General features: G+C 42.5%; 1 protein-coding gene across 6 annotated transcripts in view; it reads left to right on the top strand.

The window, feature by feature from the left end:
- AUTS2 (activator of transcription and developmental regulator AUTS2) overlaps nt 1-17849 on the top strand; it is a 1121759-nt gene that overhangs the window by 259849 nt on the left and 844061 nt on the right. For all 6 annotated transcript variants that reach the window (XM_045461461.1, XM_045461460.1, XM_045461463.1 and 3 more), the window contains exon 2: nt 16863-17075. In XM_045461461.1, coding sequence (XP_045317417.1) covers nt 16863-17075 — 213 coding nt within the window. The remainder of the gene's footprint in view (nt 1-16862; nt 17076-17849) is intronic.

Genomic DNA, 17849 nt, shown 5'->3' on the forward strand with positions numbered 1-17849 from the left:
TGAAGTAGAAGTGTGCTGACCCGAAGCGAGTGGACATGTGTGGACTAGGATAGAGGGAGGGGGTGGGTGGAGAGAATGTGAAGAAACCATCAGGGTCCTATTCCCTTAGAGAGACTGTGAAGTAAGAAAGGCAAACAGGAGGGTGGTGGCAGGTAGGGTGAGAAACTAGTGAAAGTTTGGGAACTTCCTTGTGGCCAGCAACTATCTGTTAATGGTTGGCACTGTAGAGGAGGAAGTGATCTTGAAGGCTGCTGGTGGACAGTGGTTTGTAGTCGGGAAAGCTCGAGATGCAGGGAGGCAAAGGGGAAGAACTGGCTGCATCCCAAAGCCTTATTGTGCCTAACTTCGGCTTTTTTAGGACCATGGCAGTGTTTTTCAGGAAGCGGTTTATTTACCCCCACCCCCTCTTCCTTTAGACTAAATAACGGAAACTGGTGCTCGTGTCCAGGGTCAGGGCTAATTTTCCAGGGTGTAGGAAATACTTTCCTCTGTGTGTTATTTACTTCTAAACTTTGTTTTCTTCTACTCTCCTGTTCGAAGAGAGAGACGTGTAGCTACTGCCTGAGTAGTCCCTGTGAACGTGACGGGTCTTGAGGCTTCCAGAGATGAGGCTGGCATGAGAAGTGAAGAAGCACCGCATGGCTGTCTCTGAGAGGCAGTTTTTTCCCGTGGACAGGATAGAGCTTTAATTGAATCCACATCACATCTCATCTGTGAATGCTGAAGAGCAGTACATTTTTAACTAGGAAGAGCATCAATTATTTATTAGCCACGATACTAATTTATCCTGAGTGTGTGTCTTAGAGCTGGCTTTTCATCTCTGCGTGGCCACTGATGTAATGCCATTGTGTTCCTGTACTAAAGTGAGAGCTCTGATTTCCTAGCCTTGTGTTTTCCTATGATTTTTTTAATTGTGCTCAAATATTTACTCACTGGTGACCATATGGCACTGCTACTGAAAAGAGGAGAAAGTGGGGGTTCCTGCTGCGGTGGCTCTTTTTGGCTCTAATGTCTGAGGGTCCTTTGGAAGTGCCCTCTGGGAGAGCCGTTCACTCAACACTGTGCTTTGGGGAGTAGCGTGGGGCTTGTCCGGTCGCACTTTGGTGCTGCTGCCTTATCTGTTGCTTGGTACTGTTGTGTTCCAGGGTGAATCTCTGGAAGTCCCAGTTACAGATGTTTGAGACTTTGAATGTTTGCCTATAGAAATGTAGGCCGCTTCCGGGGTGTCTCCCCTTGTCACCGCACTGATGGCCAGTGGACAGAGTGTTGCTTAGGTCCTGACACTACTCTAAGCACTTTATATGTGTTGACTTATTTGATTTTCACAACAATCCTAGGAGGTAAAATGCTATGATTATATCTATGTTACAGACGGAAAAAACGTTAGGTAATTTGTCTGGTGAGTTTGGGATAGGCTCTGGAGTGGAAAGCTGAAGTGCCTTGCCACGCAGAGTCCTGGCCCTCAGTCTGTTTATCAGACAATGTTGTCAGTAGCACCCGCTCACAGGATCGGGGTGGGTGTGCAATTCTGGCACGTGGCAGCCACCGCTATGGCTGCCATCACTACCCTCCTCTTGATCGTCACAGCATCTGTACACAGAATCAAATGAGATGCTTCAAACTCTGAGGTAATCCAAAGGATAATTTGCTTTAGATGTCAAAGACCGGTTGAGCTCTGCCTCCCTTTCCTTGAAAATATAATGGCAGGAAAAGAGGAAAAGTTGGAAATGGGGAGCCTTTTTCCAAACTGGAAGTCAGGTAGGATATTTTCAGAGAGAGATGGAATATCTCTGCCTGTGCTCTTCTCACTGCCGTTCGTTACTACCCTGCCTCCCCACCCCCTTCAGGGGCAGGGGTGAGGGCCAGCACACTGGAGGAGAGGGTGGTGAGTAAGGAGAGAAGTACCCGCTGAACACACATGCGGAATACCCGCAGCATGTAATTAAGGCCTGCAGCCCTTGTCAGCCAGAAACTCTCCTCATGGTGCGAGAGGCAGAGAGCCTTGTCACTGTCTCTAGAATTATTTGTGTAATTCAGCAGCTGTTTCCCTCAGATGCTTACCACACGGGGTTGGGTTATAAAGATGTACGAGTAGAATCGCCGAGGTTCAGACACTTGTGTTCACTGTTCAGCTGAGAGCCACTTAGCCTGTTCTTGTACAAATGCATTAGATTATGGTTAAGCAGCTTATGGACATAAAAACACATTAGAACTTTACAGCACTCTATAAATTATAGTTTTTGCAGCATTCACAGCCACAATGCTAGGTAATTACATTCATTAATCTACTACTAAGAGCACATAAAGTTGCCTCCCAAACGGTACTGTATGTGTCAGTGCTCTGCTGGGAAGGAGAGCTCCCCCCCTGCTTTTTTCCATCTCCCCCTGTTCCATTACGCCTTGTGCAGGAAGGTTTTGGATGGCACATTGAGGGATTCCCTAATAGAGTCCAAGAAACCCATTTCTTTCAAGGTTAGGCTCTGGCAGCAAGCTTTGTAGGCAATCTCTTCATGCTGAACTGCATCTAGTAACCATTTTGTGTATTTATTTTCCTTTTGGAAATGGACAGATGTCTCATTTGGAAAACCAGCAGGGGTAAAGCAGTTGAAAAGAGATTTATGATGTCATCAGTGGCAGTGCTTTCCCAGGCCCTCTCTGCCTGTCTCTATGAACAGTTTATATGGTGGGTCTTTTAAATTTTGGATATATCATGAGTACTCGCGTGGTCAGGTCAATTCATAGTAATAAAATAACTAACCCTAGCATATTCCAGAAATTATATTAGCTTATTTAATCCTAATGGCTGCTTTGTAAGTTAGGTGCCATAATTAGCTGCCATTTTATAGAAATGAGAATACTGAGGCTTCACAGGGCGTTGTGGTAATTAAAAGAAGTATTATACATACACTACGCAGCACATTACTTGGTACAATGAAAGATACTCTGTAAACACAGTCTTGAGGATAGATGGAGAACAGATCCCACCATTAATCCCCCAGTGCCAAATACAGGCTTTTATAATGACTATCAGTTTCCCTTTATAATGACTAAGAACCTGACTATATTAGTCAGGAAGAGGAATTCCTCGCTTATCACTTATTTACTGTTTACTTTATGCTGGAAAATAACCAGGCACTTTCCACAAATATCCTTAAATCTATCTCCTTACTCTCTCCCTGTATTCTGCAAGTGGAAATGGAGGCTTAAAATGGCTAGGAGACTCACTCAAAGTCACAAAGCCACAAAATGGCAACACCACCGCTCAAGGCCAGATCTAACTGCCACCAAAGCACCTGCTTGTGTCAGGACTAGTTGAGCAAAGACACAAAGGAGGAAATGGGAGACGAACGCAGAGAATGGGTAGCAGTGAAGTATTGTCGTTTCTTTGGAATTAAGTTTCTGTTGTGGGAAATAAGTTAAGAAATTGATAGGATCCCTATCAGTAAAGGAGTCCGAACATAAAAATGTTGGCTTTGTGTCCTTAAAAGCAGCCTTAGCTTTTAGGGTGGGGTGCAGAGTCCCTTTTTCAGCAGGCAAGGTGGCCTTCTTGTTCCCTGAGGAATTGAGAAGCGTTTGGGACTACCCAGGGCACTGTTGTAAGGTTGGGTAACTGCTGAGAGAAACGTGGTTGCTCTGGTGTAAACTCGTTTGCTGACGAGGGGATGATAAAATCAGCCTCAGCATCTTGTGTCCATCCCAGCTCTACCCCCTTTTACAAAAGAGCTGCCATATTGGATTACTGCTGAAATCACCAGAGCCTGCTGCTTGCTTATCAGGGCAGGGCGATGCCATCTGTGGGATGAAATATACTCACAATATTATAGCAACCGGACAAGGGAAAAGAGGAAGTCTCCCTCAAAGACGCTGCCATTTAAGGTATAGCTTAAAACCACAGGCTCGGTTTTTGGCCCCAAGACTGATTTCTCTACCAGCCCATCTGCTCATGCGCACACCCTCCTGAGCTCACACAGCAGGCCTGGCCTTTATCATTTCAGGTCCTACGGAGCTGTTCTCTCTCACTGTGGTATTGATGTCAGTTTTAACAGCCATCATGTATATTGACTCCTGCACCGATTCCCAGTGTATCTGCCGTTGCTAGTTTGTTTAGCTGTGCTCCCCTTTCATAGGCTGTGATGGGGATTTCACCTTTATGAATGTAATTTGCTGAGCTTGTGGTGGCATCAAGAAATCCTCCCGGGATGAGGAAAGGTTGATTTTCCTACAATCAGATGATGTTTTCCAGCTCCTTTCCCTCATGGGCCCAAGGGCCAGCGTCACACCACAGTGTGTCACCGCAGTGAGAGAAGAGAAGGAAATTGTTTAAAGTGTGTCATCTGCAGACTGAACTTATATGATCTTATATGCCTGTGAGCGTGTACAGGCACGTGTTAGGGATGGACCGAGTGGGGTATGCACTTGGTAACTCAAAACTCTGCTGAGTTCACTATGGTCAGCTCTTAGAGATAAATTAAATTTTTTTTTTTAACGTTTATTTTATTTTTGAGACAGAGAGAGACACAGCATGAACGGGGGAGGGATAGAGAGAGAGGGAGACACAGAGTCGGAAGCAAGCTCCAGGCTCTGAGCCATCAGCCCAGAGCCTGACGCGGGGCTCGAACTCGCGGACCACGAGATCGTGACCTGAGCCGAAGTCGGACGCTTAACCGACTGAGCCACCCAGGCGCCCCTCTTAGAGATAAATTAAATGCTGCTTCGTAAAAATGGGGGAACATTTTCAGAAGAGACTCTCAGTGCTTTCAGCAAATCTCCATGGCTTATCTTTTTATATAGCAGTCATCTCCTCAAATCAGACATCCCTATTGCCTATTAGGGAAACACAGAAAGCCTAGATTATGAGTTAAAGGTATCGACAGCATTTCAAGTGCTATCAGAGAACATTTAATTCAGTTTAATTTTGTGATAAATCTCATGTTTAATCCTCTGGTTACTCTGTAATCATGTCTCTATTGATCTTTTCTGAATGACTGCCTGCAGTTTAATAAACTTTGCTATTAACCCACAGCTTCTAAAGGAAGAGATTGATTCCATTATCAAATCTGATAGACCCAATAAGTACCTAAACATCACTATATCTATCTATAGGAAGCTTTCTTACAGTGACAAGCATGTGGCTTGTTCAAGAAGCTGGATAAAAGTCTGACCATCTTTGCATGACAGAATTGCCTCAGAATTAGCATCTGATTCCCTTATGCGGATGGACACTAACCCTTCATCTCTCAGGTCAGTGTCATAGCCCATGGAAAGGACAGTTTCTTTTCTTCCTTCAACTGTAATTGTAGGGTCTTCTTTCTTCTCATTGCAGAAATAGCTAGAGTTTATTTAGTCTGCGTCTCAGGTCAGTGGGTCCATCTCAAGCCCTTTCCTAGGTTCTGTGCATACCTGCATAGTTCTTTTTTATTTTTACCCATGTGATGCTAAAGCAAAGAAAACCTTTCTGGATAAAACTGGAAATAGAAGACCAGGGGTGATGAGAGAGGGAGTGTGTGCAGAGTCATAGACTGGCACTGTGTGAACAAGCTCCAAGACTTGGGAAATTTTCCATGAAACCCATATAAGTGTCTTATTTAGTGACAGAGCATTTGCAGTATGTGCTAAACAGGAGTCCCACATTTTTCACCTGTGGGTATTTATAGCAGTTATCATTATCCACCAATATTTATTTACCCACACAGGCAGAACATGTGGGATTCAGGGTCTGGAATGTTTGTGTAGCTTCGTATTTTTTTTAAGGTCAGAAAGGTGTCATTCTCTGTCACTTTTCACCCCTGAAATAAAACGGTAAAGATTGTCAGTTTTAGAGAAAGCGCCAAAGCTTTTATTTCTGTCTAGATTTTTTTTATTGCTGATTTGAATACTTCTGAAAGAGTTCACATATTTGACATAAGAGGTATAGCCTTTCTCCAATTATGATTTGGAGGGGAAGTGGAGGTGAGGAGAAGGATTGTATAATGAGATAACACTAAACTGTAATATAAAATTTTCTTCAAACAAAAAGGTCATAACCCTGACGCAAATAAGGTTATAATGACCTGGTGTTAGGGAGTGAGAGTGGGCTTTACCAGCCCTCAGCTTCCTCCTTTAGAAAATGAAAATACTTTGTGGGAGAAAAACCTCAACTGCATCAGTGAACTCTAAGCTACGTTTGTTGAACATTTTATATGTGCTCAAATAGCCTGCCAGGATGATAACATTAGAGAGGTTGATGGAACCTAAGAGATTTTCCCATGGAGGACCCTAAATTTATAGATTTTGGAGTAGATTGGTTCCTGCCCCTTGAGAAGCCAATTAAAATTAGTTTGAAAAAAGGTGTAACAGTTATTACTGGAGTGTGGGAAGGGTTATGTGCACATGTACATGTTGCTTCTCTGGATCACTTCTCTGTAAATGAAGGAATGCCTGCTCATCTCCAATGGGAAGTTGACTACAGTTTCTGGGAAGTTGGGAGAAAGGAACAGATTATTACTCAAGTAATAATGATTTCATCGTTCTCCAGAAACCTATCTGAACCAAACTTGAGCCATAAAGGGACTGTCTCTCATCCACATACCCTTCCCGATATGCTGTACGAAACTGTATTTGTATTCAGAACTGCATAACATGAATTTTGCCAGAAGTGGCTTTTCCTGTCACTGAATAGTCCTAAACATTAAATTACCTTTCATAAAATTGTTTCCTGTCTGCTGAGTGGACAGAATATGCCTTCTTTGTGTGCGCACGCATGTGTGTGTGATTTTTTTTCCTAAATGGGCCTCTCTAAGTGGTTCCCCGCTCCCCGCTTCCAGCTACCCCCCTGCTTCTATGACAGCACGGCCAGCCCTAAACTAAAGCAAATACCGAGGTGTCCTCTGCTGTCTATTAATGCAGATGTGACTTTTTGCTTTATTTTGTTCTTTTAGATTTGACTTATAAAACCAGAGCTAGATATTAGTGGTCTCCCCTTGTGTCCCCTAAGATTCTGGTATCCCACCAGGAATTTGTTTTTTCTCTTCTGGGGAAGATGTAGGGGAAGAGTGAGGATCAGAATTGGTATAGCATGGCAGAGAGGAATAGGCAGGACCCTTCCATGGCTTAGAATCCCAATCTTTATTTTGCTTTCTATTTCTTCTGAGGTTAATTTCATTTCAGTCTTGCTAGAAAAGTGAAATGAATGGATACATTGTGTCTGTCTGTAAGTAAATGAAAGATCCACGTAGGGCCAGATACCCATCTGTGTTGTAAGTTGGATTTCTAGCCTGTAATCCTCTCCTCTGCTTTTCTCTATATAATGGTAATGCAAGCCCAGAGAAGGTCATGTTCCCACACCAAAGCTGGAATACCTGTTGATTCCAGGACTCCTCCAGGACTGGGAAGTAACCACCGTACGCATACAGCTGACAATAACTACAACAGAATCAGAAAGCTAATTGCTGAGTATTTCTAGAGACATTGGTCATTTAAAATAAAGATGGAGTAGTGTGTGAGGGGAACTCCTCCTGGGGAGGAGAATTTGGGAACATTATTACCATTTTGGGTCAGTATCTGGATATGAAGAAGTTTTCACTGGCAGTCAGCATCCTCGTATGGAATATCTGGATAATAGTATCCACCACTTGACTTTTCTAAAAGTAGGAGGTAATAAGACCCGGTAAATGGTCGTTTGGCCTTGATATGAAGCCACAAAAAGGAATGTAGGACGTGACATTTTCCCAGTCGGTCCGCTTTGTTGTTTTGTCTTCTCTCGGACTTATAAGGTCATCTGCGTGATCTCTTGAGGCATCTGCTCAACCCCTTTTTATTATAGGGGTATGGTGATGGTCTCATCACGACGTGCTGGGGGGGTATCATTAAATAATACGTTGGGAAGTTTTTACCTGGCAAGAGGAGTAGTAGGATTCATAGGCTGGTGGGATATTCTGTGGAATGAGAGAAACATTCATGGTGTCCTCATTTCTCTAATTCATTTGTTCGAAACCCAACTGTTGTGTGCTTTGAACTGTGTTCTCTGCAGGGAATTCAGGGATGATGAAGGAGTCATAGCCACCGTCCCTGTGGAGCCAAACCTTAGTTTGTATTTCAGGGAGGCCCCAATTACTAATTTAATTATTTTGTCACATGCAACAAGAACATTAATTAACCCTTCCCCATTTTTTGCATGGAATGCCTAGTCAAAAAAATGCATAATGCCTATTTAAAAGAATTATATACAGCATTAAAATTATAAATCCTCTCAAATGTGCGTGTGACCAGAGTGGATAAAAAACCAACAGCAATTTGCTTGTTGTTGTTCTGCCTGCCTCTCTTGAGGTAGCAAACCAGGCTCCTGCCCATGGAAAGGCCTGAGGATTGCGTGCCTGCTTCCTCTTCTGGCTTCTATTATACTCTCCTCTGTTGTGTGGTTCCCTTCCCCTTTTTGGACTCACTCTTTGTGTACGTTATCGCCCTTAAGCCTTCTCTGATGAGATTTTCTGCCTCAGTCATGCTGTGCTCAGCTTTCAGAATGTTGCTGTTATGGAGGAGTTAAAAAAAATTTTTTTTAAAGGTTTCCTTTTCGTCATGCTGTATTTCTCAGATTATCTGGAGGGACTGTAATCCAATTTTAGGAATCCTTCAGGGCTAAGAGCCTAAACTGTTTTAAGCAATAGCATCTAGTTGCCAGGGACTCAACCACTTTGAGAGTGTTAAGGTCTAACAGCAGCCAACTCTCAATTATCTCTGGGAATGAGAGGCTGCTGGGACGTTTTCAATTCACAGAGTGTGCAAAAATCTCACTTAAGCTGGTGGTTGTGATCTCATCCTGTAACTGAATTTAGGAAAGCTTCTCAAGAGGCTGGGTTGTTTATTTTTATTTATTTTTATTTTTTCCTTTTTACTTGTCACTTCTGACCATGGCACTGTACCTTTGATAGGTGTTTTTATATACTGAATTTTTCTATACTTGATCTTTTTTTTTTTTTTTTTAACTCGTTTTCCTCTCTCCATTTGGATTCCCGTATGTCCTGTGTGCCATCATGTATTAAATATATTTTGATAAGCTGCCTCAAATTTTTTTTTACATGTAGGAACATTAGAAATGTGTTTATGTTTTCTTTCTTTGCTTTTTGATTGAAGTGTTCATGAGACAGGTTGTGGCCAGACAGCTAACCAGAGTACTTGAAAGAAAGCTAGGAAGACTTTACCAAAGGTTAGCCTGTGAATGACTGAGAGTTAATTGACTGATAGAAGTGAAGAAAGAAGACACAATGTGGACTCCACCTTGTCACTGAAAATGATGTGACGATGGCACGAGGCATTAATGTCCACAGCTGAGTCTTCTCCACTGGAAACTTCATGGCCACATTCTGGGCGAAGGCCAGACCTTCCAGTGTGGTCATCCCTTTGTTTCAGGAATCTGAAAGATGACCTTTGGATGGATGTTGAATGCAATCCAGTTACTGGTGGTGGTGACACGCCAGCTGTGTGATGGCAAGGGTTGCCATTTCTTTTTCAACAGCTTTATTGAGATATGATTCACATACCAGTAAACTGCATGGATTAAAAGTGTAAAATGTGATAAGTTTTCACGTGAATATTAAGCATGTACATGTATCTATTGATATTACATAAGACATACTGTGTATAATCGTGAAAGTATCGCCGTAATCAAGACCATGAGTAGGTTTATCCATCCAAATGTTTCCTCATGTTCCTCTATAACCTCTTCCTGCCCCTCCCTCCCAGGGAGCCACATTTTTTAAAATTTTATGTAAATGGAATCGAACAAAATGTATTCTTTTGTGACTCATCTCTTTTACGGAGCATAATTATTTTGAGATTTATTCAAGTTGTCATGTATCAGGAGGCTACTTTTTTGTTGCTGGGTAATATTCCACTGAATGGTTATGTCACAGTGTATTCACCTGTTGACGTACATTTGAGTTGTTTCCAATTTTAGGCTGTAAAAAGCTGGTAGGAACACTTATGTGCAGATCTTTTTGTGGACACGTGCTTTGATGTTTTTGGGAAAATACCTAGGCATAGAATGGTTAGATCATATGGTAGGTATACTTTGAACTTTTAAAGAAGCATCCAAACTGTTTTTCCAAAGTGGCAGTACCATTTTTCACTCTTCCCGTTAGTGTTTGAATGTTCCTCCACATCCTTGCCAGCACTTGGTGTGATGACTGTTTTTTGTTTTAGCCATTCTGATATGTAGCTAGTGGCATCTCATTGTGGTTTTAGTTTGCATTTCTCTGATGACTGTTGGATGTTAAGCATATTTTCACATCTTTTACTTGCCACCCATATGTCTTCTTTAGTTAACTGCTCAAATCTTTAAACAAAAACCCATTTAAAAAACTGGGTTTGTTTTCTTTTAATGTAGGTTTAAAAAAATGTTTACTTATTTGTTTTGTGTGTGTGTGTGTGTGTGTGTGTGTGTGAGAGAGAGAGAGAGAGAGAGAGAGAGAGAGAGAGAGAATGGGTGGGGGAATGCCAGAGAGAGAGAGGGAGAGGGAGAGAGAGAATCCCAAGTAGGCTCCCTGCAGAGCCCGACATGGGGCTTGATCTCAAGACCGTGAGATCATGTCCTGAACCAAAATCAAGAGTTGGACACTTAACTGACTGAGCCACGCAGGTGCCACACTTTTTATGTAGTTTTGAGAACTTTAAAAATATATTTTGGATACAAAACTTTTCTCAGATATATATACTTGGCAGATAGTTTTCCATTCTGTGATTTGTCTCTTCATTTTCTTAACAGTGTCTTTTGAAGAGCAGGAGTTTTAATCTTTGATGAGGTGTAATTTATCACTTTATTCTTTTATGGATTGTGCTTTTGGCATCATGTCTAAGAAATCTTTGCTTAACCTAAGTCACACAAGTTTTCCCCTCTGTTTTCTTTTAGAAGTTGTGTAGTTCTTGTGGCACCTGGGTGGCTCAGTCGGTTGAGTGTCCAACTTCAGCTCAGGTCACGATCTCACAGTCCATGAGTTCCAGCCGCGTGTCGGGCTTTGTGCTGACAGCTCAGAGTCTGGAGCCCACTTCGGATTCTGTGTCTCCCTGTTTCTCTGCCCCTGCCCCACTCACACTCTGTCTTTCTCTCTTTCTAAAATAAATAAACATTTAAAAGAAAAAAAAAAAGTTGTATAGTTTAGATTTTACACTTAGGTTTATGACACATTTTTACTTAATTTTTCTAATTAGACTGAGATGTGAATCAGAATTATTGTTGTTGTTGTTGTTGTTGTTGTTGTTGTTGTCGTCGTCATTATTTTAAGTAAGCTCCACACCCAGTGTGGGGCTTGAACTCAGAATCCTGAGGTTAAGAGTCACGTGTTCCACAAACCAAGCCAGCCAGGATGCCCTGAATCAAAATAAATTTTTTGCATATATAGACACGAGTACACACACACACTCACACACACACACACACACACACACACACACACTACTTGTCCCATCAGCATTTCTCCACAGAATTGTTTTTGTGTTTTTGCTGAAAACCAGTTGTCCAGTTATATGTGGGTCTATTCCCATACTCTGTTGTGTTCCATCGGTCTGTTTTTCTGTTTTCATGCCAGTACAGGATTACAGTTACTGTAAGGCAGTGTGAAAGGCGGAAGTGTTGGGTCCCTTAGTTATTCCTCTCCTAACCTGCTTTCCTGTGATAGCTTGTTGATTTGTCTCCTGCACCCCCACTAAACAGCCTAAGTTCAGGGATCCTTTCTTATGTATTTCTAATGGGTGGCAAAGTGTCTGGTACAGAGTAGGTTTCTTTTTTTTTAATTAGGAATTATTTCAAAAAAAAAGTTTTTAAATGTTTATTTATTTTTGAGAGAGGAGTACTCTCTCTCAGAGTACGAGCAGGGGAGGGGCAGAGAGAGAGGGAGACACAGAATCTGAAGCAGGTTCTGTCAGCACAGATCCCGATGTGGGGCCTGAACCCACGAACCTGGAATCATGACCTGAGCCAAGATTGGACGCTTAGCCGACTGAGCCACCCAGGTGCCCCATGAACTTGGAATTGTTTTTGAATGCTGTATTGGTTATTTTGTTTGTAAATTCCTACACACACAGTCTCCTTACTAAAAAGTTCAGTTCCTGAAGGTGTGTTCAGAAGGCTAGAGTAGGGGCTAGTGTCACCATGTCCGGACAGAGTTAAGTTTTGAAAGAGCTGTATGTTTTGTTTCTTTCTAGTTTTTCACTTCTTACAATCGCTATAAACACTCTCACTTCATTTGCACTTAAGGGAAGAGATGGAATCAGTGTTCGTAAAACCATTCGAAAATAAGTGCAAATGCAATACAGAAAGCCAACAAAGGACTTGACAAACCAAAATGACAGAACACAGCCGGGAACGCTCTTTGATGGTGACAGGCCGAGGTGCTTTTTCTTACTTCCTTCCCCTGGCTTCTTTGTTATTTCTTTGCAAGTCCCTGAGATCAGATAGCTTACAGAAGAGGCTGTTTCCGCTGTACCCCTCTTTCCCACATTACATACACATGGGCTTGTGCAGACACACATGCCACAGATGCTTTGTAAGTGATAGGCTGCTCTCAGATTAGTTTGGTTGGAAAAATCAGATGGAGACTCTCTTTCTAAAACCCATTTCATGCAAGGCAGGCAAATTGTGCCCTCATTTTCTATTGTCTCTGGCTTCATCTGTAATCAGCAAATGCAGCCCCGCCGCTGAGACAGTGCTTCATCTGCAGTTTGTCGCTCTCCCCTAGTCTGCACAACACTGAACCATCTCATTTTGAAATTCAGGAGTGGCAGAAGAAGCCTTTGGTGAGAGATTATAATTTGAGAGCAGGGAAAGTCAAGAGCAAGATCACCTGTTTTGTGGAAGCCTGGGTGTTGAAGGAAATAGTCAGTCTCCTGAGCCTCCCCGCGTGTGTGCCACTGTGACCCTCCCCTCCATCGCCAATGACCTAAAAATCACATAATTTCAACTACTCATGAAACCTATTCCCATCTGTTATGCGTGGCTTGTGTGCTTAGCCCCTCGATTGCCAGCAAATATGTCTAAATCTTTTTACTTCCTAGCCAGCCTTCTGTTGTTGGCTGGCTGGCTTTCTTGCTTGCTTCCCTGATTGTCGAATGAATGCCTTAAAACATTTTCTTCCAGACATCTTCCTTATTCTTCCGACCTCCCTACTCTCCCTCCCAGTGTTTGTCTGCTAAATGCTTCCTCTGCCAAGTAGGGGGCACAGTCACCTTGTTTTCCAAAAGCACTGCAGGTCATTTGGATGGACACTAATTTTCTCTGGGAATTGCTAGCCTGCATCGTGGTAGACAAGTGAGCCGACTGGCCTTTGAAAGTCATCATTCGTTGAGGGTAAAGATTTATTCTATAAACCACACAGTTTCATTCCCACATCGTAGCGGTGCTTTGTAGACCACCCAGGTTTCTTTCAGGAAATTCTTAAATTAGTTGCTCATAGTTTGTTGGTGAATGGATATATGCACACATACACACGCATATAATCATGTGCATAGCTCTTCAGAATGTTGTAAGGTGAGTAATTTATAATCAGTCTTTTTGTCTTTGATTCTTGTCGCTCATAGTAGACATTTTTTTGTCATTTTTCGTCCAAGACATTCAGTGAGACATTACATGATTATTTTACTTTATACATGGTAAGTAGCCAGTAAATGTTTACAGAGGGAAAGAATAAACAGCAGCCTGGTTTATTCAAGAATTATACCAAAGTGTCTATGCAGCAATTTTTAAATAAAATGATATCTTTGAGAGAATAAAGGTAATTTCTCATCTTTGGAAATACAAACTGCTTATATAATAAAAACCTTTTAAAGACTCTTGATTTCTTACCTCTTAAACCACCACCTTTACACACACTTTGATCCTTTCTCTCCTCCTCTTCCCCCACCAACACCCTCCAGAGTTGAAAATCTCAATATTAATTGGAACTAAGATGATTGTACTTGCTGCTGCTAAGACTTCGGCAGGTCTCTTACAAGCTAATGTCACGGCATGGGGTCCATTTGCTCTGTGTAGCTATTCTGTGGTGCGGTGAGAATGCCTTGATTAATATGCTACATGAAAATAAAATGGATTTGGAAAAAATTATACCATACTCTCATAAATATTAATTCACATTTGTATGGAATTGCACATAATTTTCAATATACTTTGGAGCACCTTCCCTATGAAAGGAGATTTGGTCTCCAAAGAGAATGGCGTAATTTTTTTAAAAGCGCAGTTGATACATTATTAAGTATCATTTGTTTATTAATCTGATACTCTACATGCATATAATGTGGGCAGTAGGTGAGTTGTGTGACAAAGAGAGGAGTGTTTTTTTTTTTTTTTTTTTTTTTAACCCCTGTGGGGAGTTGCTACATTACTCTTAGCAGAAATAGTACCACTGAGCACATTGCTTAGAAGCAGTCCACGATGCAACTCACCTGGCTGCTTCTGCTAGCATTGCATCATTCCTGAGTATCTTTTCATGATAACTGACTGTTTTGGTTGCATGTGATGTTAAACGCAGCGTAGTTTGAGCTGAGCAGATGTCTGACATAGCTGACTGTGGTAGTGGAAGCTGGAGAAAGGAATAAATACAGCAGACATTTATTGAACACTTACCATGTGTTAGGCATAGTGTACAAGGTTCTGAGACTGTGGAATCAATACCCATGTGATCACTTCGATCCCAACTTGTCCCCTAAACACTGACCACCACATCCTCGTTGGCCAGGAGAGCTGCCTCTTCAATGGCAGAGGGTAAATCATCTGCACTGACAGCAGCTAGAAGTTAGACCAGAAGCCACTCATTTGCCTTATGAGATTGGTATTTTTGATGTCTTCTTGCTCCAGGGATAAGGCCTTTTACCCCTTCTGGGGTTTCTTGCTGTTTGCTGTGATCTTGTTTCAGCGATGCCTGCTAGGTTCCTTGGTTTCCTGTTTCAGTGAACTTTTCTAGTTTGCTTCACTCTGTGGTAGTGCCAGCTTGGGGTGTTGTTAACTCACTGTTGTGGCTTAATAGGTTTGGATAGTTTAACCAGTTGTCTCACTTATTTATCTAGCAAACATGAACATATATACCACCTGTTATTTGCCTGACTCTCTATGTGAAGCATTGGGGTTACTGAGATGAATGGTAACTTAGTCTGTGCCCTGATTCTTTTAAGGGGTCATGCTGCCAGCTGCCTCAGGGCCTTGGCATAAGCTGTTCTCTCTGCTCAGACTTTCAGAACTAGGTCAAATGGTAGTCATCTCCTCAGCACCAACCCACTCTGCTACTCTGCTGGATGAGACCATTTCCCCCAATTTTAGCTCCTTTTTTCTTTCCTTTAGAGCAGGTAGTTCAGTTTGCAGTGAAATATTTGTGTGATTTGATTAGTATTTGTCCCTAAATTTTAAGCTCCATGAGGTGGGGATTTTTTCCACACAGGATTGTTTACCCAGTGCCTCTAGGACAATGCTAAGTTTGTACTTGGTATGGACTGGGTGCACACAGAATACTTGTTGAATGTGTGATGGCTTGAGAACAGCACTTTGCATTATAAGAAAGGTCTTCCTGAATGGGCAGCCCTGGTAAGAGTCCTTTAGGAAATGGGTGTGTGTGTGGACCGTAGGGCTTTGAGGCAGATGTAAAGGTCCCAGGTTCCGTACTTATTAGTATCAGCCCTGGCTGATCTGGGGAAAGAGCTTGAGGAACAGCGTGTATGTCAAATGGGCAATGCTGGATATTGGGAAGCAGTAGGATAGAGAACTCCCCAGGGACAGAAGACTGTAAAGGAGGAGAGAGGAGGAAGGGGTAGGGGAGGTGGGAGAAGGGAAGGGGAAGAGAGAGAGAGAGGTATTTTTAAGGAGAAGGTAAAGGGAAACTTCCCTTTTAGTTATTGTTTGTTTTAATGTACATTTGTTTAGGACCATGGAAACAATTTATTTGTATAGGAGGTGAGGCTCCGTGAAGGAGCATTGTTGTGTAAATAGGATCATGTCTACTCATTTACAAGTGACTGAATGCTAAATCTCTTTTAATTTCAGTGCTTAATGTGTACAACATTTCTCAGGGTTCAAAGGACATTCACTCATGTCCTACCAGTGGAGTACTTCAAGTGTCCTAAGGAATAATGGCAGTGTCAGGCCGTGGACCCAGGTCTTTTAGTATTTCAGTAGATTCTGAGCTGTCTGCAGGCCCAGATCTCATAGCTTCAAATGCCCGCCTCTAGGCTCTACAGATGCTGCTTCCTATTCCAGGACATCCATTACCCTTCTCCTACCCTTCCTACCCGCCCCGCCCAACCACACACAACAATAAATGAAAAGTTGCTGTAGATCTTGGTGATAATATTGTTGTTACATTTTGCAGAGAACTGGGAATTAAGGATGCTCAGAGGAACTTGTGGTAAAAATATATAATGCATTAAGGAAACATTTTAATCATATGAATTGATAGTTTCTTTCTTGCTGGCTCATGTCCACCTGGCCTGGTATAGTCAGTCTTTTTTTTTTTTTTTTAATCACGCATGCACTTAGTACTTCTTTTCTGAAACATAATTGACGTACCTACTTGGAAAGTGAGTGTATTGAGCCTCCTTGGGGAATGTCATTGTGTGCTGGACCTAGCTGAGAATCACACTGAAAGCCACTAAGCAGTGAAATCACTTCTAATGGACAGATGCTTTGTGCTTTGTTGACTTTTCTGCCCAACCGGAATAGAAAGGTTCTATTTGTGGTGGCATTAGGGATTCAGAAAAATTGAGAGCCATGTTTCTCAGTTTTAGGTATTCTCATATCCTGCTTTCCTGCTTTCTCCTCTCCCTTCTTATAACCCCATTTAGCCTGTGTTTTGGATGTGACCTTAGACACCTGTGTAACCATCATTTCCCTTTCCCTCTCTTCTTTTCTATAGAAAGATGTAGCACTTAAGCCTCAGGAACGTGTGGAGAAACGCCAGACCCCTCTGACCAAGAAGAAACGAGAAGCACTTACTAACGGCCTGGCCTTTCATTCTAAGAAGAGTAGACTCAGCCACCCACATCATTACAGCTCAGACCGAGAGAATGACCGCAACCTCTGCCAGCACCTTGGGAAGAGGAAGAAGATGCCGAAGGGACTCAGACAGGTGAGGAAGTGTGGGTTTGTCCTTTTCTGTGGCTAGAAGATCCCTGCTTCAGATACCTGCCCCTCTGTGGTTCTTCCTGACAGGTGGAGAAGACGTCCTCATTGGGCTGCTGGAGGGTTGCCCCTCAGAGTTGTGTAAACAAGCCAAGCTCAGAGTTTTTATTACTTTTGAAACTTCAGCGTTGGTATCCTTGTCGTCAGATGTGTTCACTGCAACAAAGCTTGATGCTGGTGCTACTGGTGTGTGGGGCAGACTGGCTGGCAGGGCAGAGATCTTCATAATTGAGACCAATGGAATGGGCAGGTGTGATCACATACATTGTGGATTTCAAAGTTCTGAGGTGTTAAAAATGTTTGTCCACACGCAGGCAGTGCCTTGCATCAGATTTCTGCTTTCCAGAGCAGCTCAAGTATTGTGGCATGTGGGAGAGCAGTGGCGAAGAAACGAATTTGCCTTTCAGTTCTTCAGCTGTTCTCATAGTCCATAATTCAGGACTGTCTTTGTGATCTGCTGATTGTATGAAAGTCTGGTGATAGGGCCTACTGGTCTGTTAATAATTAGGTTTCAGTGATCCACGAGAAAATATAGCTCTTGGCATTTGGGGAGCCTTTCTGCCTGTGGAAATCCCCACATGAGATAGATTAATAATGAGAAACGAAGCTGTTTATAGCATTTTTTTCTGCACAAATCCAGAGGCTTTAGTGCCAGCTGAGTTACCTGTGTCCTGGGTGTGTTTTGTTTGTTTTTGGCGGGACCACTGGGTGGGATTGACTA

Source organism: Leopardus geoffroyi, chromosome E3 (genome assembly GCF_018350155.1).
Source record: "Leopardus geoffroyi isolate Oge1 chromosome E3, O.geoffroyi_Oge1_pat1.0, whole genome shotgun sequence".
NCBI lineage: Eukaryota > Metazoa > Chordata > Mammalia > Carnivora > Felidae > Leopardus > Leopardus geoffroyi.